General features: G+C 33.7%; 1 protein-coding gene and 1 long non-coding RNA gene across 5 annotated transcripts; both read left to right on the top strand.

The window, feature by feature from the left end:
* Positions 1-891: 891 nt before the first annotated feature.
* On the top strand, positions 892-4,186 carry LOC141642903 (uncharacterized). Of its 2 annotated transcripts, XR_012543525.1 has the most exons (3): positions 903-1,189; positions 2,639-2,781; positions 3,651-4,186. It is a non-coding gene; the product is annotated as an uncharacterized LOC141642903 (long non-coding RNA). The 2 variants fall into 2 exon arrangements; XR_012543526.1 differs by lacking the exon at positions 2,639-2,781 and having other exon boundaries at positions 892-1,189; positions 3,651-4,125.
* Positions 4,187-9,361: 5,175 nt separating this feature from the next.
* Positions 9,362-21,403, top strand: LOC141642902 (ABC transporter B family member 9). 3 transcript variants are annotated; one of them, XM_074451890.1, is made up of 12 exons: positions 9,362-9,998; positions 13,311-13,365; positions 13,797-13,972; positions 14,556-14,777; positions 14,959-15,197; positions 15,532-16,057; positions 16,289-16,562; positions 16,945-17,626; positions 17,969-18,197; positions 19,036-19,302; positions 19,810-20,073; positions 20,539-21,403. In XM_074451890.1, the coding sequence occupies exons 1-12, from the start codon at positions 9,696-9,698 to the stop codon at positions 21,184-21,186; spliced, it is 3,885 nt and encodes a 1,294-aa protein (XP_074307991.1). In that variant the 5' UTR covers positions 9,362-9,695; the 3' UTR covers positions 21,187-21,403. The 3 variants fall into 3 exon arrangements, with proteins under 3 accessions (XP_074307991.1, XP_074307992.1, XP_074307993.1); XM_074451891.1 differs by lacking the exon at positions 9,362-9,998 and adding an exon at positions 10,487-10,666; XM_074451892.1 differs by lacking the exon at positions 9,362-9,998 and adding an exon at positions 13,175-13,196.
* The last annotated feature ends 575 nt before the right edge of the window (positions 21,404-21,978 follow it).

Below are 21,978 nucleotides of genomic sequence, written 5' to 3'. Positions count from 1 at the left end.
ATTCACAACATATAATTTTTTATAAAAAAACTAATTATTAAAAAATGTCTTTCTTTTGTAAATAATGAGTTTTTCTTCTAAATTTTTTAGTAATTCTCAAAAATTGTAAAAAAAAAAAACAGGAATAATTAAATTTGCCAAAACTCGAAAACCCCTTATAATAAACTTTGTTACGACTACAAAAGTGTTTCTTTTTTGGTTTAACTATTTTGGAAAAAAAATAACGATCTTTCTATGAAAAATATACTCCGTATATTAAAAAAAAAGTTGACGGTATAAAACATAAATAACATGCAATATATATAGCAATATATATATATATATAATATATATATATATATATATATATATATATATATATATATATATATATATATATATATATATATATATATATATATATATATATATATATATATATATATATATATATATATATATATATAAAGAGAGAGAGAGAGAGAGAGAGAGAGAGAGAGAGAATTTTTTCAGAGGTTTTAGAATTTTCATTTTATTTTCTAAATTTTCAGCATTTTCTCCAAGATATGATTTTTTTTCTAAATAATATTGTAATTCTGTTATTTGTATTATTTTCCGTAATTTTATTATGTAGTAGGTTAAATATTTGTATTTGTGTTATGAGATATCAATTTCTCATGAGATTTTGGGTAGGGGGTTGATTTCACTTTGTATCTAAGTTAAGGGGCTTAATCACTCCAATTAAAACTTGAGGGGCTTAATCTCACGATTAGACAAAGTTATGGGGGTCAATTACTACTTTCACGGATCTATATCTATCTATATTCTATATAAAATAATAAAACAAGAACCTTTGCCACTCTGCTTTTCCCGCCCACTATTAATGCCAAACTTAAGGAGTAAAACAGAAACTAATGGGCCGTACACTTCTCAAATCAGTAACAACTATCCATTTTTTAAGCCGCCTTCATCTTCTCCTTAACCATCGCTCAATTCATTCAATAACCAATTTTCCTACTTTGCTCCTCTCAGGTTCCACTCTAAACTCATTTATTTATCTAATAATCGCATAAGTTCATAAGCCTAATGACCGGCATCCTTTCTCCCTCCGCCTCTTTCTATCAATTCATCCTATACAAATATCAAATCCAGGCGCATCTCTCTAAGATTTCACGGTCTCCGTACTCATGGAATCATCATATTGTTTGAGGTAATCTTCTCCAACTTCAATTCCTCTAATTGATTTTGAGTTTTTCATATTTTTCCTGTAATTAATCAATTGGTTATTTTTAAATTTAATTGATTTTTGTTATGACATCTCTATTTTCTCTTTTCGACTGATTCTAGTTATCTACTCTCCTTTTCATAGTTTTTTTAGTATATTTACTATTTGCAGATGTTACTTCTTGATGATTAATTGGGACTTCTGAACAGATATCTTCAAAGAACATGGCATGAATTATGATTAACTCATTAATAATTTCAATTTAGTGATTACTATTTTACTGCCGTAACCTGGGTTTCCGTATCATTTTACTCTTTTCATTCTATTTTATTTTGAGAAGGTTTAAGAAATGGAAAAAAGAAAAAGTCATAAACTACATACTCTACCCCTTTGATATAATATTATTTTGGGGATGAATTTTGAGAGACGAGGAGATAATAAAATTGCGATAAAGGGAGTAATTCATAATTATGGAAAATTTAGTTAATTTTAAATCATTTAATGTATTTCTTATTCATCACTTTAAGAATGTACTTATTCTTCTCTATGTTAATTGTGTAGTTGTATAGAAGTCGATTAGCTGAACGCCTGAGCATTTTAGCCCAATATCTACATGTAGATTTGCGTAAAAAAAGGCAACAAACTCATGCTTTCCAAACACTCTATATCTATTTAGACAAAGTGCATTCTCCTACTTAGATTTATGTGATGTGTGTACCTTTCATCAATAAAATGATGTCGATTATGTCTCTTATTTATGGTATGCAATGAATATGCATATGCAAATTTGTCTGCTACATCAATATTGCGTTACTTACCGAGTCTCCATTGTTGTTGTGTAACTTTTTTAGTGTGGGATTTGTACTTCCGATAAGAAGAGTTTTACAGAAATTGTCCTAAACGATAAGATACATGTATTATTTGCAGAAGGCAATGGTAATAAATTAATGAAATTTCTATCAAGCTAAATATTGTGTTGCTAATGTCCCATTGACATAACCTATTTACCTACTTAAATTTGATAATGTTCTATTGCTTCTGCTTTTCCATATACCTATGTTTTTGTCAGCATGGTAGTCAATGTATTGTTCGTGAACTTCAAATCATGTTTTGTCTATAAAGGGTTTTACCATGGGTTTCAATGTTACTGAATATGTAGTTTAGCTTAAATCTTTTGGTTACCATTATAATTTTGTTGAATAACGTCCAACTAACTCCACCACAAGATCCTATAAATGTTAGTTATACGTACATATTAGAATTCTAGTTGAGAATTGATCGTAATTCTTTGATAAATGACATGTCTATTTAGAAAATATGGTAGTTGAGTGATTGCCATCATAGAGTTGTGTTATAGTTTATGCATTATGTATGATAATATGATGTGCCAAATGACCAAGTCTACGTCTTTTTGTTCAAAATATTTTGCTCCAGAGTACCATTGAAAGTGGCACACATCAACACAAGCTATGCTATGTTAATGGAAGTCCCAAATGTCATGGTAAAACCCAAATGGCGTGGTAGTATGGGACATTGTTAGTGATAACCGATAAGCATCCACCTTTTATGTCATTAAGGTTTGTCCAAATCCTAATAATGGCCCTGTTGTATCTTGAAAAGTCTTGCACTCATACTTCGTAGAGTATAAACAACAAAGTTACTCGGTCTCTCAAGACTAACTGGCTAACATAAGTGGCAGGGCTGAGGGGATAGTCATTACTGAAATTATTATGTATCTACCTGATCATCAAGAGGATCCATTACAAGTTTTAGAAATCTTTATTTCTGCCTTTTTTTATTATTGCCTTATCGTACAAAATTTCTGTTTACTATATTTGCTAGCTTATACTCCATACTATATCTCCTTGAGTGCATGAGACTAAAATTTTATAACTTACCATTAAAATACTGTTTTTTTAGATGGTTGCGTGTCATTGTATTAAAATTGGTATACTGTTATTACATCTTAAGATGCATTTATATTACATCTTATAATTCATCACGGTAAAACGGAACCTTTTGATAACTATCTTCTTACATTTATGGTTGATTTACATGCTGGAATACGTTTTACACAAAATTAGTGTAAAACCGCCTTACAAGAGGCCTATTGTTTTATTATTATTGATCTTGCATAGAAAGCTTCTAAAGTCACATTTTAAATTTCGAAACTCGAATTTATTATGTTTAGTATATGCAAACCACGGTGTCTATATTTCTGTTTATTTGACAACCATAAACTATTTATTGATGCATGTATAATAATTATCAATTATGCATGATTATTTTTCAATGAAATTGAATTTTTTCTTTTATTGATTCTCTGTTTTATACTCTCTTTCCTCTTGACTAACTGTCATTTTATTTTGTTGCTTTATTATGTTAGGAGTTTTGGAGATTATTTTGATTAACTGATACAGTATAATTTTCTCGACTTAATGTTTAGTATACGAAGACACCTCGACAACGGTACTAGAAAGTGGATAGAGGTCTGGAAAGAAGATAAGGAAACAACTTAAGTCGTCATGGAGGCAAACATTAAGATGACATCTACTTAAACCATGGCTTTATTCGATAAGCCACCAACGGGAAACCGGTTGAACCAGTTCAATTGTTGCGAGGAGGAGACTTCAAGATCATAGGAATCATTTGCTAGATGAGGAACAATGTATATAGGAAGAAAATGTTTCTTATGGATGAAAGCCTAGAAGTTATGGATGATGATTTATTAGAAGGAAGTATTCTCGCATTGTGGTATGACAAGAAAGTGTTCGGTCCCTTTATTATCTACGAAGTAACTAATTACGAAATCCTTAGAAATGTTGTTAACAAATTGTGATTTTTATTTTTGGACTAGAACTTCTTTGTGAATAGCTATTAAGAAATTCAAATCTTCGACGAAAGCCAAGCTAGTTGTGTAAGTTTGTATGATCAGTTATTTTGATTATTAGAGGTAGCTGATTCTATTATAAGACCTAATTTGTATTGGAAATCTTTATGTATTTTGTGTCTTTTGAGCTTTAATAATTAACATTTCACAAAAAATTACGAGTAGCTATTAAAGGAGGGTAATTTCCTTGTATAATGCTATGAGACAAATTAATTCCCATTATATGGCTACTTTAAACATAATTCCCACCATATAGTTGAGGTAGGATTGGATAATCCAAAGCAAAGGAATGGAAAGAACAATAAAATTGAAATTTCCTTAAGTATTGTCTTATAAACAAAATTATTCCCTACATATTGCTACTTTAATTTCTAATTACAATTATAATAAAAAAAATTTAAAATGTATTTTTTTATGTGTATTAATATTACTTAAAAATATACTCGCACTTTTTTCTTAGCTTTATTTATATGTGTGTTCGAAATGGTCGGATTAAAATTTAATATCGAAGCTAGTACAAGTTTGAGTTATGATTCATCTTTTTTTTTTGCAATAAGTCATACATTAAATGTAAAAAATCAAAAAAATTGCCTTATTGTATTAAAAAAAAAAAAGCTAACTATTGCAAAAAGAAAATGATGAAAAGATACATTCCGAGCACACAAAATAAATCTATGAAAAAGTTGTTTTTAAACTAATATTAATATACTCAAATAAAAAATAAACGGTTTTTTCCCATGGTACCCTCGAATTTTGGCAGATTACACATGGTACCCCTCCTTTTAACTTTCTAAATATGGTACCCCTGTATTTACGTTTTTCTTTCCCAGAATGCCCCTAACCAGACTTCTGTCATCACTCCGTTAGTTTTTTGACTAATTACCCCTTTTTTTGGTTATTTAATACACTAATAATACATAACTCCTTAATTTATACAATTAACTAATTTTAATAACAAAATTCCCAAACCACTCATCATCATCTTCAAAATCACCCCAACCATCCTCCTCTTTCACCCACCACCATACCAATCACCATCATAATCTTCATAGCTCCCACCACTTGTCATGCTTTCGACGACTACCACGCCGACGCCACCACACATCCACCACCTTGCCGATGTCGGCAAACCAGTCCACAACCGTCGTCTTTCTATTTTTTTTGGTGAAATTTTTTTCAGATCTGATTTCCTTCTTGATTTCTTCTTCCTCCTTCCTTAAAAGCATCGACTGCAAATTCAACTCGAGTTTCGATGCCGCAATCGAGTCATGGTGACTCGATCCGGGTTCATTTGGCCGCTCATTGGTGTAGACAGAGGTGCGTGGAGCGGTGATGAATTGAGGTGAATGGTTGAATTGGTCGTTGACGGTGGTCGGGATCTGGAATTAGAAGGAGGTGGTTGGTAATTGACGGTAATGGTGATTGATAGTGATGCGGTGCTGATGAAGTTGTTGATTGCTGGTGCTTGTTGATGGGCACGAGTCTTGGTGTCTTGATTTCGAGGCCGCGTTGGATGGAGACGGAAACGGAGGAGCAGCTGGTGGTTGAATGGTAGTGACGATGGTGAAAAGTTGGTTGCTTGTTGACTCGGTTTCGATGTCGGGTTTTCAGACGAAAAATATGGCAATGGTAGTTTTGTTAAATGAGAACTGAAACTGGAGGTGGTAACATGGGTTTTCATGGTGGATTAAATGGCTATTAGATTGAAGTATGGAAATTGTTGATTGAGTTTAAAAGATAACGAAAGAGACAAAAGAAGTGGGTTTGTGATTTATGTATAATTAGTGAATTAAATAACAAAAAAAAGGTCATTAGTCAAAAATCTAACGGAGTGATGACGGAAGTTTGACTAGGGGTATTCTGGGAAAGAAAAACGTAAATACAGGGGTACTATATGTAGAAAGTTAAAAGGAGGGGTACCATGTGTAATCTGCCAAAGTTCGAGGGTACCATGGGAAAAAACCGAAAAATAAAATATTTTAAATTCTTTTATCATAATTCTAATTTAAATTTTATTACTATATAATATTATATGTCAAATAATTATAATATATACCTAAATATGTCTTCTTAAAATTAAAAAATAAATAAAAATAAAAGTAGCAATATGTAGGGAATAATTTTCTTACAAGACAATACCTCTAGAAAATCCAAGTATAATGTTCTTTCCAATCCTTTTACATCGGGTTATCCAAACCTAACTTAACTATATGGAGGGAATTATTTTTCAAGTAACTATATAGTGAGAATTATTTTATCTCACAACATTATGTACGGAAATCACCCATTAAAGGAGGTGCTTTGTTTAAGCGGTTTTAGTATTTCATAAAATCAAGAAAAATTAGCAATAAAAACCGATACATTGACTCTCAAATTAATAAGCTTCATATTGTTTTCTTCTAAAATTGTTTTTTATATACCCGTGCAATTGCACGGATCCTAAACTAATAATAATATAATATTAGTACATTGAAAAACGTACAGCAATATTTAAGGTTGCATTTACCACAATTGATTAGCACACAATCTAAATCTAAATAGATTAATAAAAAAAACTCTATGCGATCACATGTGATATTAATCCACCTATTTTAATTAAGTTAATATATGTACACACATATATTGTGTTTACACTCTATTTACAACACACTAGTTTTAAACCCGTGCAAAATTGCACGGGTATGTATTTGGGCCAGTATTAATGTTTTTGGATGTTTTGTTTTTGCATTTCTATTGTACTTATCTAGTTGGTCTAAATCTACGATATACATAATTTATGTTTAAATTTGTTACAAACACGTGTTCACATACACGGGTTTATAAGGAAATAACGTAATCTACTCTTGTAAATAAAATGCATACATAAAAAACTTTACTCCGGATAAAAGAAATATAATCTAATATAATCAACTTTAACATATTTATGTAATTCATTTGCATTTTATGTTCGATCCCGTATATAAATGTTATTCTTTCTTGAAATTATCTAATTTTATTATTATTAAATTTTGTTTTAAAAATTATGTACTTCAATTTCATTTACTCGCATTTGCAATTCATTCTGCGTATATGTTATTTTTTTATTTACACGGAATGTATAAAATTATTTCATAATATTAATTCATAGAATTTTTTCATAATATTATTTCATAGAATTTGTTGTAAGACGGAATTTATCGCTAGACGGAAATCAGAAGAAATAAATACATGCACGCTCGCGGGTCCCACCATAACATGAGTTTCCAAAAAAAAAACTTGCATTAATGATGTGGCGCGCCGAGGATTGAGTATTGTCTTTTGTATTAATATAGATAAGATTTGGTTACCCATCTTCAGGGGCGGAGGCAGGAATTTGGGACAAGGGGGCACAAATTTTTCTCAAATAAATCGTCTTTCATTTTATAAGGCACCTTTATATATTATAATTTTTTTTATAACGTAATAAAAAAAATAAAAAATTAATGAGTTAGTACATTAATTTTTTATTTTTTTACAAAACGAAATTCATAGCTTAGAAGAAAACCTCTTTTAAGATATATTAAGTTTTAGGAAAAATGGCAAAATACTACCTATTATAGTCATGAATTTTTATTTTACTACATAATATGCTTAATTATGCAAACTACTACCTACAAAATTGCAAATATACTCAGCGTACTACCCATTTGACGGAAAACACAACTTAAACTACCAAACTGACCTCATATTGGCTGTGTTCCACTTTTTTTTTTATATTTACACTAGATTTATACCCATACTACCCTTTCTAATAATCTTAAGTAATCAAACATTTTCCCCTCCTTCCATTATCATCTTTACTAAGCCAAATTTTCCCTCCTCCATTAAATGTAAATTGAGCTTTCTCTTCCTTAAATTTTGTTCTTGTTTCCATTAATTCTCCTCTCTTTTTGTTCTTCTCATTTTCTCGGTGGGTGATTAATGAACGAGGTATATATGACATCCTATAATCAACAATAAGCAAATCTGAGTGATTAATCAACAAAAAATTAATTAAACAATGTATACATCATGCATAAAAAAGAACACAAATTTACCCCATTAATAATCAAATAACAAAAACCCCCCCAAAATATTACCAATAATAATGCTGATTATAAAGTTAGGGTTTTAAATTAAGAATTAGCAAAAAATAATAACATAAACAATTAAGAAATAGAAGCTACTTACTCGAATCTCTGACAGGAAGATGATCCACGATGATGACAATTATGAAAGCTATGAATTTTGGTGATTTATGGAGGCTTAAATTAAAAAGATGAGTGATTTTGGGTAAGTTTGGGTTAATTGGTGAGTGAGGGTGGGTAATTGTTGGAGAGTGAAGTGAGGGTAGAATAGTCATAACACATGCTCAGATAACTTATTAGTAGCAAACACCCTATTTCCGTCACACTAGTAGTAGATTGTATTTAGTTGTAGGCTTATAGGTAGTATTTTACATAAATAGGTATATTAGGTAGTAATTTAAAATTTTCTGACTTTAATAGGTAGTAATATGCAAATCGCCCGTAGTTTTATTTCCATATTAAACAATGAAGACTAGTGACTTGACTCGAGACATTAACAAAATACAATGGAGGTCCAAGGTCAATTCTTGTTAAGAACAATTTTTGACAATGAAAACTGCAGACCAAAAATTATACAACAAAAACGCCCTTGGGACTTGGGAGTAGTCGAACCTAGAACTCCAAACATCAACTCCATGTATTATACCAACTGTGCCATCGAATCTTTATGACTATATTGTACACCTAAACATAAATATTCTAAATTTCATAGTGGGCACTTGCCCACCCGAACCCCCTAGATCCGCCCTTGCCCATCTTCTACATTGATTTATCTTCTATAATAATTTATTATAAATTCTTTTTGTATTTTTAGAAAGAAAGTGAAAAAAGACAATAAATATTGAATAGACAAAAATGCAATTAGTAGATTATACCACCAGTTGTATGGTGTACAATCCGAGCTCTGTACTAAAGTTTTCGAGTTTTGTGTTAAAGAATCTGAGTTATGCTGTAAAGTTTCTGAACTCACACACTTAAACATAAAAAAAAACTTTTACACAACTCAGAAAAATTACACATAAGTTCGGATAAATGTATAGTGATTTTACAATGCTTATTATACAAGTGAATGTATGGTAGTATTTGTGTCAAAAATGGAAGCAAAAAATGTATAATAGACAAAAAAATGGATTATTTAAAATTGAAATTAGTTAAATAGTTTCCGAAAAGATGGGGGGGAATGGAAATGAAATAGAATACATTGGGTATGTTGGTGGGTTTCTAGAAAGAAACGCAACAAGAACATCCCACGTAGAAGCCTATTTATTCTCTTCCCTTCCCATCCTCCCAAGAATTGAAGCAGATGGTTGTATCCTCCTCAAACACAACACATACCACTAACTGAAATCACCAACAACACATCATACACTCTCTATATTCATTCATTCGTTCGTTCATCTCCCTAAACCTTACTTTTTTTTTTAATTAATTGATTAATAATTAACCAAATTCATCATCATTAACCCACAAACAAAACAAAACTCTTGATTATATTATTGTAATTTGGATTGGATTGATGGGAAGTAATAATAATAATAATAATAATAATAATAATAATAATAATAATGAAAGTGAAGAGATTAATAAGTCGGGAAAAGAGAAGAAAAAAGAGACGAATAAAAAACAAGAGTTGCAGAAAGTATCATTCTACAAGCTATTCAGTTTTGCTGATAAATATGATACAATATTGATGATTGTGGGAAGCATAGCCGCCATGTGTAATGGTATTGCTCAACCTTTGATGACTCTTATTTTAGGTCAGATTATCAACTCTTTTGGCCACACTGATCCCAATCATGTTGTTCATCAAGTTTCTAAGGTATGTGTTTTTTTGGCTTCTCCCTTTTCTAAAATCTTTTTGTTACGAAATTCGGAGTATATATGTTATTGCCTCCAAGATTTTCGATTTCGATTTCGGTATTTTGTCATGCGTACCTTAGCTTGATGTGAACGTAATTCTAGTTTAACCCAAATTCTTATTTAAGACGGATATATCAGTTTAGAAGATTCTTATTTGAGACGTGAAAATAATGATCAAAGTAGCAATTGTTTGTTATATTCGTTTAATTTTTCTTTTTCTTTTTGATCGGGTAAACATTTTAAATATAAGTATACTGATAGCCTACAAATCACATAGTGTATATACTATACTGTACATAACGACACACTAGATAGATATTACAGTAGCTTTAGAAGTAGTGTTAATGTGGTAGAAATTTGTTGATCGATGTTGGGGAGTGAATGTATTTGCATGTCAAAATTGCCCCTAATTTTAGGGTTGTAGTTTGAGAATTTCATCACGATACTGAACTTCATTCCTCGTCTCATTACTTTATTATTGCTTCATAAATGTCATCTCAAAGATTTAAGTAACAGATCACCAAGAATTTTGGAAAAATGAATCACACACAATGAATGAGATCACAAAAAATCGTAGTGATTATGAACCAAAACTTGTCTATATGTGAATACAAGCGTTCTAATATGGTAATGATTCATTCATTTCAATATATTCTTTCTTACTACTAATAATGTCATTATATCAAGATTATCATAAATTCTCATATAATATGTTCCATTTTCCAAACGATAAGATTACATGATAATTTTAGGAGTCTATTTCATTCTCTTAGTAGTGAGAGAGTTCGGTCTCATTTACGTTGATAGAGACTATCTAGAGAGTCGTTTCTTAGTCCTTAAATCTATTGTAGAGCGGTTTTACGTAAAAATATTAATTATTTTGTAAGATAATTTTACACAAGAATATAGTAATTATTACTCCCTCCATGAGTCCTTTCTACTTTTATCGTTCTACTTTCTATTTTTAGAAGGATTAAGAAATAGAGTAAAATTACAAAAAATATATATATATATATATATATATATATATATATATATATATATATATATATGTCCTTAGAATGAAAGAGAATTAAAGAGGATGGGGACAATGTATTTTTGAACGGAGCAACCAACCAACTTTGTTTAAAAATTACAGTCGGTATACTGTATGTCCTCCGTTTCTTCTTCTTGTGTAGTGTAGATTTTTAGTTTAGAGGCAGAAGGGCAAAGGATGGCTTGGAAAAACCGTGTTGGTTGGTGGGATTTCGTGAAAAACGATATGAGTTATAGAGTAACTTATAACACGCACTAGCTAGTTTGGTTGACAATTAACATCACATAATTTTTTAAGCAAATGCATATGGTAAATGTCACTAATTTGTAGGTGTCCACCTTAGATGCTCCAACTCAATTGTCTAACTACTCATCTAAGATGTCTTTTGCTACAAACATTTTGCTCCTGAACCTTTTTTTTTTTTTAACTTAATAGTAATTCAAATTTACGAAATTGAGAAATAACCTTGTCAATGTTTCAAAAATGCCTCCAAATTGAGACTATAGCTGTGAGGGAGAGTGTAGTCCGTAAATGAGGCGTGCACCTTTGGCTCATGCCTTATTGTTCCTTTTTTAACTAAGGGAACAGTCGAACACAAAATTCATACTACTTATAATTATAATAACACTCAATAAAGCATCTCTTATAATTACTATAGTGTTGGAGGAATGAGGCAAGATTAGACTTGAAAGAATTTAGAATGAAAATGACGTAACAAAATAATTGAACTCACATCCACTTACTATACTACGGAGTATATGATATGACAAGGTTGTTAATCACATTGAATGATCATCGTTCAAAGGTGTTTTATTGAGGGGATTTTGTATAGATCAGTACGCGTCAGTTTGCTGTTTTAGGAAAGCATAATTATTAGTAAATTAATTAAGGAAGTGTTAATTGCAATTTGCTAGTATAAGTTAAGTTGGATCCTTGCATTGTTTAGGGTTATATCAAAATGTATGAGAGTAGTGGCCGACATTACAAAAGTTGAATGTTACAAAGTTTGATGGAAATATGGAATGTCTCACTTGTTGTCTTCTATTGCTCATCATTATTCTTTTATTTATGCATCTAACTTCTTTTTCTTGTGTTTTTGACCGTTTAGATCGGTTTAACTCAGCTTGTACTGAATAACCTAACAGAATGAAGAAAATCATTCATACCCCTAAAATTAAATAAATGACCTTAATTATTCTAATGATTCATTTACTTGGTCTAGTCAATAAGGTTTTTAAAATAAGCTTATTTCAAGCTAAAAGTACAAGACTCTAAACTTTATTCTCAACATGATTTAACAAGCAATTGCATGATGAATTTTGCAAAGCACAAATTCTTGTTTGTGATGGCACATATCCGTCACTCTTGAGTGGCGGATACCATTTTACCTCACAAAGTACCCACTTTTTCTCTCTCTGCAACACTATTTATGTGGTCTCCTTTCTCCACTAACCCATTTTATAACCATTTTAACTCACAAAATATCCGTCACAAATGGTAACCCGTCACAAGGGAGACCAATTGTTTACAAAGTGAAGTTGATAAGATTATAGAGGGAAGATTGCATAAAGGAATTATATTGATAGTCGTCGTGTTACATTGATATGGTGAGGTATTTATAATACCTCCCAACTTAATGAAACCCTAACCCTATTATACTAAACCCTAGACGATAGCCGGCGGCCCTAATGGGCCTAATATTCTAATACCCTCCCGCAATTGTAAAGTAGTACATAGTACGAACTTTAGGATTGGAGAAATACAAAGAAAAACATATAATGACAGATTCAAACTCAACCTACCCACCCAATTGCTACCTCTAGCTTTCCTTTTTGTATCCATTGCTACCTCTAATTACTTATACACAAATTGTGGATGCAACATCATAAGTAACCTTAGCTAGTTCTTGAGTGTATTAGGTGGAGAAACATAAATTAAACAAATTAGTGCCAAAGTAATAATTTACACTATAATATTATATTTGAGCTAATTCCTCGTGGTTAGACCCTTTAGATAATACTAATACAGAATAATTAAATTAAAAATGTCTCAGTTAGTCAATCCTTCTTGACTCTTGAGTGGCAGCAAAAGAGAGCAGCATTATATACGAGTACTTTATATGTATAAAACATTTGTATTACTTTGTTATTATAATTAATAACTTTACTTTCGAGCACAAATCTTTTGAAATCTCGACTCTAGTTTTATTAACTCTTTTATCATGTCTGGCTGCAGGTCTCTCTTAGGTTTTTGTACCTTGCAATATACACTGGCATAGCTTGCTTTCTGCGTAAGTGTGATTATCAAATTAATTACGTATTTTTACGGCCTACCGAGTACTTAAGAATAGCTTAGTTGGTAATTGCTGCTTATATTAGTCTAAGCATTCATTGCTAACACTTGTGCATCACTTGATCATATGACAGTTTGCTTTAACATATTAATGTCACACCGATAACAGTTAAGAAGATATAGTCCTGCTCAACTTAAAAACAACAACGATAAGAATGACCTGGGTCTGAAACCGTCAGTATGAATTAGGAGAACAAAAAGAAATAGAAATATGGGAGAAGAAAAATAAAATGAAAGAACGAAAGTTGATGAACCTCGAAAATTCTCACTAACCTTAGCTTGACATGAAACAATCCACCTGTTAATTAATTTGAAACAGAGAATACACTGCTATAGTACCATTATTCTGATATCGCTTACATGTAACAGAGGTAACATGCTGGATGATAACTGGGGAAAGACAAGCAGCACGTATCCGAGGCCTCTACTTGCAGACAATACTTAGACAAGATGTGGCCTTCTTTGACACTGAGACAACCACTGGTGAAGTCATTGGTAGGATGTCAGGAGATACTGTTCTTATTCAAGATGCCATGGGTGAAAAGGTTCATTTTCATTCTTTGTATTACTATATTTAGAGTTTCTTGTCTAGGTAATATTAGCGGAGCTAGACAATACATTTTCGAACATCTATGGGTTCATATTTCTTGTCGGGGCCATGACACCACGACATGTATTACTGGGTATGTGTGTTGGACATGGTTACATCTTTAAAAGCTGACCTTGCCATGCTTCAAATTTTTGAGACAGCTTAAAATTATGATATGGATTTGGGGAAACGCCTTCAAAGCAGAATTATTATAATACAGATACAGAGTATCATATTTCGAGTTTTCAAATTGAAATAGAGAGGTGTTTATGAAATAAGGCTCATAGTTATCACAAATCATGCTAGCTATATGTTTCACATACTCAATCCTTTCCTCTACTTTTGTCATGCAAGCCTCTCTTTTCTGTCCGTAAGGAGGAGTGGCGGATTGGTAAGTATCGAGTATGGATTCCATGCCCATATCCTTTAGTGCTGTGTAGGACACGGGTATGGCCCCAAAAATGAAGAGTTGTAGTAACATTGTTCACAACCCCTTTTTGTACTAATTTTTAGTAACTTGCTGTATTATATGTTTGCAGGTAGCCAAGTTCATTCAGCTAACGGCAACAGTTGTTGGTGGGTTTGTGATTGCGTTCGTGAGAGGGTGGCTTTTGGCTATTGTTTTATTAGCATGCATTCCTGCCCTTGTAATTTCTGGTGGTACTATGGCACTGATAATGATGAAGATGTCTAGTCGCGCACAAATGGCGTACGCTGATGCTGGTAACGTTGTAGAGCAAACTGTGACTTCTATCAGGACGGTATGTCTCTATAGGCATGTAAAATTACGTAATTCTTCTTATATTGGCCTAATTTGACCAAGTTCTTTTTTAAAAAAATTACTATACTGAAATACCGAATTTGGCTTTCTAGTTTAAATTTTAGAGTTTCGTCATTACCATGCTATTATACTGATTTGCATTACTTAACTGCATGCCAAAGGTTGCATCATTTACAGGAGAAAAAAATGCAATGGAAAAATATGATAACAAGCTTATGGTTGCCTATAAAGCAACCGTAACTCAAGGATTGGCGTCAGGACTAGGACTGGGTGCATTACTTTTCATAATTACTAGCTGCTATGCTCTTGCTGTATGGTATGGTGGGAGAATGATTCTTGAGAAAGGTTACAATGGTGGGCAAGTTATCAACGTTATCATGGCTATGATGACCGGTGGAATGTAAGTATTTGCTCTTCGACAAAACATGTATAGAATCGCTGAGTTTTCTGGATTAAATAGCTGTTGTATGGTTTGAATATAGCAGTACGGGCTACAAAGCTTAATATACTCCTTATTGTTATACCGAGTAGATTTGAATTTTGAACTAACCATATGATCCCGAAATTTATACATATACTCACTTTTGAAAAACCATGGACCATAATCTGAGGTCCGGTAGGTGGCTTCGGATAACTTCTAGGAGAGTTTACATTTTTTTTTTTTTTTTTTTTTTTTTGGTGCAAAGAGGGTTTACATTTTCTTATGATTATGATTGTATGTAATATTTGAACAGGTCACTCGGGCAAACATCTCCATGTCTAAATGCATTTGCAGCTGGACAAGCAGCAGCATATAAGATGTTCGAGACGATTACCCGGACACCAAAAATAGATTCCTCAAGCACAGAAGGGATCACTAGGGAAGATATTACAGGTGATATTGAGCTAAAAGATGTGTACTTCAGGTACCCAGCTAGGCTCGATGTGCAGATATTTGCTGGGTTTTCATTGCAAATTCCTAGTGGCACTACTGCAGCTCTTGTTGGGCAGAGTGGAAGTGGTAAATCTACAGTGATTAGTCTTGTAGAACGGTTTTATGACCCTGATTCAGGAGAAGTTCTTATCGACGGAGTGGATTTGAAGAAGTATCGGCTATCTTGGATTAGGCAGAAGATTGGATTAGTGAGCCAGGAACCAGTCCTTTTCACAACTTCAATGAAAGAAAACATTGCTTATGGAAAAGAAGGTGCCACTGATCAGGAGATAAGAACTGCCATTGAGCTTGCAAATGCTGCGAAATTCATTGACAAACTTCCCAAGGTAAAAAAAAAAAAAAAAAAAAAATCATTGTGTAAAGAGCAAAAATTTGAAACAATAACCCTGATCACCAAATCTGTAAATATTGACCTGAAAACGGCTGATAATAGCGTACTCAAAATGACTTATTCTGGTCTACAAGACTTTGCCATTCTAGATTGTTCAGTATCTTCATTATTAATGCGTGTTAAAATGGTGCTCTCTCTATTCTAATGTGTGCAAATCGCACTGTAGGGTCTTGATACAATGGTCGGAGATAGAGGAACTCAGCTATCTGGAGGTCAGAAGCAAAGAATAGCTATTGCACGAGCAATTCTAAAAAACCCGAGAATCCTCCTCCTAGATGAAGCAACCAGTGCCCTAGATGCTGAATCTGAACGCATTGTCCAGGATGCACTTGACAGAATCATGACTAACAGGACTACAGTCATTGTTGCACATCGCTTGACCACTATTAAGAATGCAGATATGATTGCAGTTGTTCATCAAGGAAAAATCATCGAGAAAGGTAAAAACAAACTAAATAGCCATTTCTTTCTTACAGTTTTTGAATTGTTTTGTATCGCCACTCCACTAAATATTCAGTATTATTACAAGACTTGGCAAACTGGTCATTCAGGTCGGGTTTGGATCAGGTTATTTTGGTAAGGGTCAATGGTTAGTCGTTGGATCAATTGAGTCCTTTTGTTAAGGTCAATGGTTAGGCGTTGGGTCAATTGAGTTTTCTTTAGGTTGAAGATATTAAGGCTTTGGTTTCAAATTACACAGTTTGAGTCATTTTCGAGTAGGTTGAAGTCACCTTTGGGTCTACTCCGTGTTGTTCATACTGATTTGGGCCAGGTCAGTATTTCCAAGTCTAATCGTTGCCTGTAAATTGTACTCCGTATCAGGTAGTCATGATGAACTGATCAGAGACCCAGAAGGAGGCTACACTCAATTAGTGAGGCTTCAAGAAGGCGCCAAGGAAAAAGAAGCCGCACTGATGGATCCAAACAACAATGATGTAATATACCACAATGACAGAGCACTGAGCAGATCAGCAAGCCAGAAGTTATCCATGAGGAGATCAGCAAGCAGGGGTTCATCTGGTAGCAGGCATTCAATTTCCATCAGTTTTAGTGCTGTTGGTCCTGTCAATATTCAGGAGACCGATGAAGGAGAAGATGATTACGAAAATTATACGGACAAAGACAATGCTTATGAAGTAGAAGACGAGAAACATCGAAATCTTTCGATGAGACGTTTAGCTTACATGAATAAGCCGGAAATACCTATATTGGTACTTGGCAGCCTTGCTGCATCTGTTCATGGGATAATTTTTCCCATGTTTGGGTTCATGATATCTTCTGTAATTAAAACTTTCTATGAACCACCCCATCTTCTTCGGAAAGATTCAAGGAAGTGGTCTCTGGTATACTTGTGTTTCGGTATCGTTAGTTTCTTGGCCATACCGTTCCAGAATTACTTGTTTGGAGTTGCAGGAGGGAAACTGATCAGAAGAATTCGTTTTATGACTTTTGAAAAGATTGTGCACCAGGAAATTAAATGGTTCGATGACCCAGCAAATTCAAGGTATTACAATTATACCAGGATACTGGTTTTTTGGTCTTCATCAGTTGGGCCTGAGCTAGGTCATTGACTGCGTGTCAATTAAGATTTTGTAATTTTATTCGTGATGAATGTAAGTGTAATTTAAATTTTTTATTTGAAAATATGGGTCGCTTGTAGTGGGGTCAGCATCAGGCCAGTAAAAGTCGGGTAGGGTATGGTGTGCATAGGATTATTTCGGGTTTCATTTCTTACAGGGATATCAGGTTGTTCTATTTAGAGCTCAGGTCAGGTATCGTGTAAGATGGAGTTCATGTTTTCGTATCTGAAATATTTTGATATATTTTTGAATGTGTTTGATATCAGTGGAGCGATTGGAGCTAGATTAGCAACAGATGCTGCCAACGTGAGGAGTTTGGTTGGGGATCAGTTGGCCCTGGTTATGCAGAATATTGCGACTCTAGTCGCAGGTCTTCTAATTGCTTTCACAGCTAACTGGATGCTAGCGCTGATTCTTTTGGCAGTGGCTCCACTTATATTTGTACAAGGGTACTTTCAGGGAAAATTTATGAAGGGATTCAGTGCCGATGCTAAGGTCAGTTCGTCATAAATTTTGAGTTCTTACTATTTTGTATCTGTAGCATTGTTAGAAAACTATATATCAACCTGCTGGTAAGACCATTTGGGGATGATACCCAGGACTTGGGTCTATGTTACTTTGACTGTTGCCAGGTCTCCACACGGATATGAGTATGATACTGAACTCCTCATTTAAAGGCAAAATATGTAGATTTTCATGAACGCTGTGTCATTGGGGTCGGGTACGATTCGGGGCAGTTTAAGTTGGGTCACTCAAGTATATTGTGCACTTTCGCTTAGATTGGTTCTTGGCGAATCATTCTGGTTACAACTCGTTTCAAGTTGGGTGTTCAGTTTTTACTAGTCAGGTCTTTCGTGAGGTCATGTTGGGTGTATTATGTATTTCAACTTAGATTGGGTTGTGGCGCATCCTATCTGTAGGTTGCTATATAGATAAATTTAAATGTAACTCAAAAGTAGTAATTTCATGACGTTTTGGATCTCATAATTTTCGATAAGATCATTCTGGTGTCAGTGGTTTTGGGTCGGGCTCATTTTGGAACTGGTAAATATCAAGTCCAAAAAAATTCAGCTCAGCTACGACTTGAATTGAATTATTTAGTGTCGTGTCGTGGCATTTTGGAGCAATCCTTTTGGGTTAATTTGAACCTTTGGTCAGTTTTTCAAGATTAGAGTAAGTTTTGTAAAATTTACGAGTCTTTTAGCAAAGTCTGGTTATCAGAATTACATAGATCAAAGTTAGAAACCCCGTCTCTATCAATATTGCTTGCACCAAATTAATAAACATACATTACCACGAAAACAGAAAGTTGCATGTTTAATGTACTGTGCAGCTAATGTATGAAGAAGCAAGCCAAGTTGCAAATGATGCAGTAGGCAGCATCAGGACAGTTGCATCATTTTGTGCAGAGGAAAAGGTGATGGACTTGTACAACAAGAAATGCGACGCTCCAGTGAAAAGCGGCATTCGTTTGGGACTTATTAGTGGTGCAGGCTTTGGTTTCTCCTTTCTTGCTCTTTACTGCACTAATGCCTTCTGCTTCTATATTGGTGCCGTCCTGATTCAGCATGGCAAAGCTACATTTGGAGAAGTTTTCAAGGTCAGAAGTCACAATTTCTATTATTTGATTGCTTATTCTGTGCATGATTATTGGTTTCCTTTTTCTGTATATATATTATCATTGTCAACTTTAACATATGCTCTAATGCCTCAAAAGCTCTCGTCTATGGTAAGGTGTGGGGATCGAACATAGGTGGATAGAGGGGGATTTATTCGCTATCAGGCAGGGGTGGGGTCTCCTTGAAATTTTGTTGATCGTGTACAGTTAGTTAGCTTTGATTATCATGTTAACTCGCTTTGCCAAGCTGGTTAACAGAGTAATAATAGTAAGATTGATTAGGAGCTTTAGAGTTTGAATGTAGGCCTCCTAAAATTTGTGGCCACCCTAAAAGTTATGATCATCATCCGCCAATGTACGCATTTTACCTGTATATTAAAACGTATAGACTATTTCTGGTTGACCCCATACATTGTCAAGTCATCCTTTAAAAATGGAAACTATTTACAGCATCACTATAGAATCATTGATACGAATTCCTGGTTGTAGGTTTTCTTTGCAGTAACTATCTCAGCAGTTGGTTTATCGCAAAGCAGTAGCATGGCTATGGACAAAACCAAGGCAAAGGACTCCGCTGTCTCAATCTTCAAGATTCTCGATAGCAAACCCAGCATCGATTCAAAAAGTGATGAAGGAACAACTTTGGAAGTAGTCAAAGGCGATATTGAACTTAGCCACGTTAGCTTTCGATATCCAACAAGGCCTGACATTCAAATCTTCAGAGACCTGAGCTTGTTCATTCCATCTAAAAAGGTATTCCTCTGAAAATCATAACCTCTTAGAAGAATATTCTGTGTTCAAAGTTTCCCTTATATTGAGACCTGACAAATCCTACACAAATTACCCACCCCGACTTACTTGACTTGAATCTTGAATTAGACCCCAACAAAACAACTCAGATTAGCTGATTCGACCTCTATCAAGTCTGAACTATGTTGGAACTAACAGCGACATAATCCAAAAAAAATTGATCTAAGTGACTTTTCCACATAACAAATGACAAGAACCTTAAGAAATGTGATGTGACGTTGACTCGACTGTTAGCTACCCCATCTAGACCGTTCAAATTTGTTTGATCCGATTCGTTTTTTCAAGGTCAAGACCTGTAAATCTTAACCTGAGATAAAAAAAAAATACTCGTTATTTTAGGGTCAAAAGCAGACCTGTCCCGTTCATTTTACTCGCCATGTAAATGTTCTTAATTATTACCTCTTTCAGACTGTTGCGCTTGTCGGAGAAAGTGGCAGCGGGAAGTCGACGGTTATTAGCATGATTGAGAGGTTCTACGAGCCGGACAATGGACGAGTATTTTTAGATGGAGTGGAACTTCAAAATTTCAAGCTAAGTTGGCTAAGGCAACAAATGGGGTTAGTCAGCCAAGAACCGATACTTTTCAATGAGACCATCCGAACGAACATTGCTTACGGCAAGCAAGGAGATGCCACAGAAAATGAGATAATTGAGGCCTCAAAATCTGCCAATGCACATAACTTCATCTCAGGACTTCCTCAAGGCTACGACACCTCGGTCGGGGAGAGAGGGGTACAATTGTCAGGAGGGCAAAAGCAAAGGATAGCTATAGCGAGAGCTATCCTGAAAAACCCGAGAATCCTGTTGCTCGATGAAGCAACCAGTGCGCTTGATGCAGAGTCGGAACGCATCGTACAGGGTGCTTTAGATAGTGTGTCAGTTGATCGAACGACCGTGGTTGTTGCTCATCGGTTGACAACGATAAAGAATGCTGACATAATCGCGGTGGTGAAGAATGGGGTGATTGCTGAAAAAGGGAAACATGAAGAGTTAATGAAGATACAGGATGGTGCTTATGCATCATTAGTGGCTCTTCATGCAAGTGGTACTTCCTAGAGGAATTAGTTAGGATAATAGCAGTTGAGAAGGGAAAATCTGTAAATAAGAAAGGCACAATTAGCATAATGTGCTTTAACTGAGCAACTCTTTTTGTGTCCTTTCTTCAATCATGCTTGTAAAATGAGGTATATCATATATGCAAGAAAGGAATCGGGTTCTAGAGCCTTGGACAACATCAAATACAAATTATTTTGGTCCATAGACTTTCATATAAGGTAAATGGGGTCATAATGTCATATATCGCAATTAGTTAAATTTCAACATTTTAAGTGGTCAGGATTTTGATTCCTTCTCTTACGAATGAAAAAACCAAACTTGGTAAGGGTTTACTCATTAAATTACCTTTAGTATCCCGATAAAAATTGCCCAGCTATCAATAAGGAATAATACTTCTTTCAACACCAAAGTTTCACTCTATGATATTGCTAAATGGTCAAACAAATGAAAACAAAAACATTGCAAAGATGGTACTCTATGGTTGTTTGAAATGAAAAGATCACATTTTTAGTAGATAGCATATCTTGATTCATACATTAATTTTTCATTTTGGTTAATAGTGTATTTATATCCTAAGTAGATACATTTCTCATAAATTATCATGAAAAATCCTTTTTTCACACGATATCCGCAATTCTAGCTATTAAAAAGAAAAAATACATTAATAAAAGAGAAAATTGTTGATTACAGTTTTTTAAAAATCATTAATTTTGGTAAATTATAGTTTTATAATTTTTTTTTTGTAAATTATAGCCATAATAACATTTCTTATAAGAAATTACAGCAAAAAAA

Source organism: Silene latifolia, chromosome 2 (genome assembly GCF_048544455.1).
Source record: "Silene latifolia isolate original U9 population chromosome 2, ASM4854445v1, whole genome shotgun sequence".
In the NCBI taxonomy this organism is placed as follows: domain Eukaryota; kingdom Viridiplantae; phylum Streptophyta; class Magnoliopsida; order Caryophyllales; family Caryophyllaceae; genus Silene; species Silene latifolia.
The sequence above is the reverse complement of the archived record's forward strand: the minus strand, read 5'-3'. Positions and strand labels throughout refer to the sequence as shown.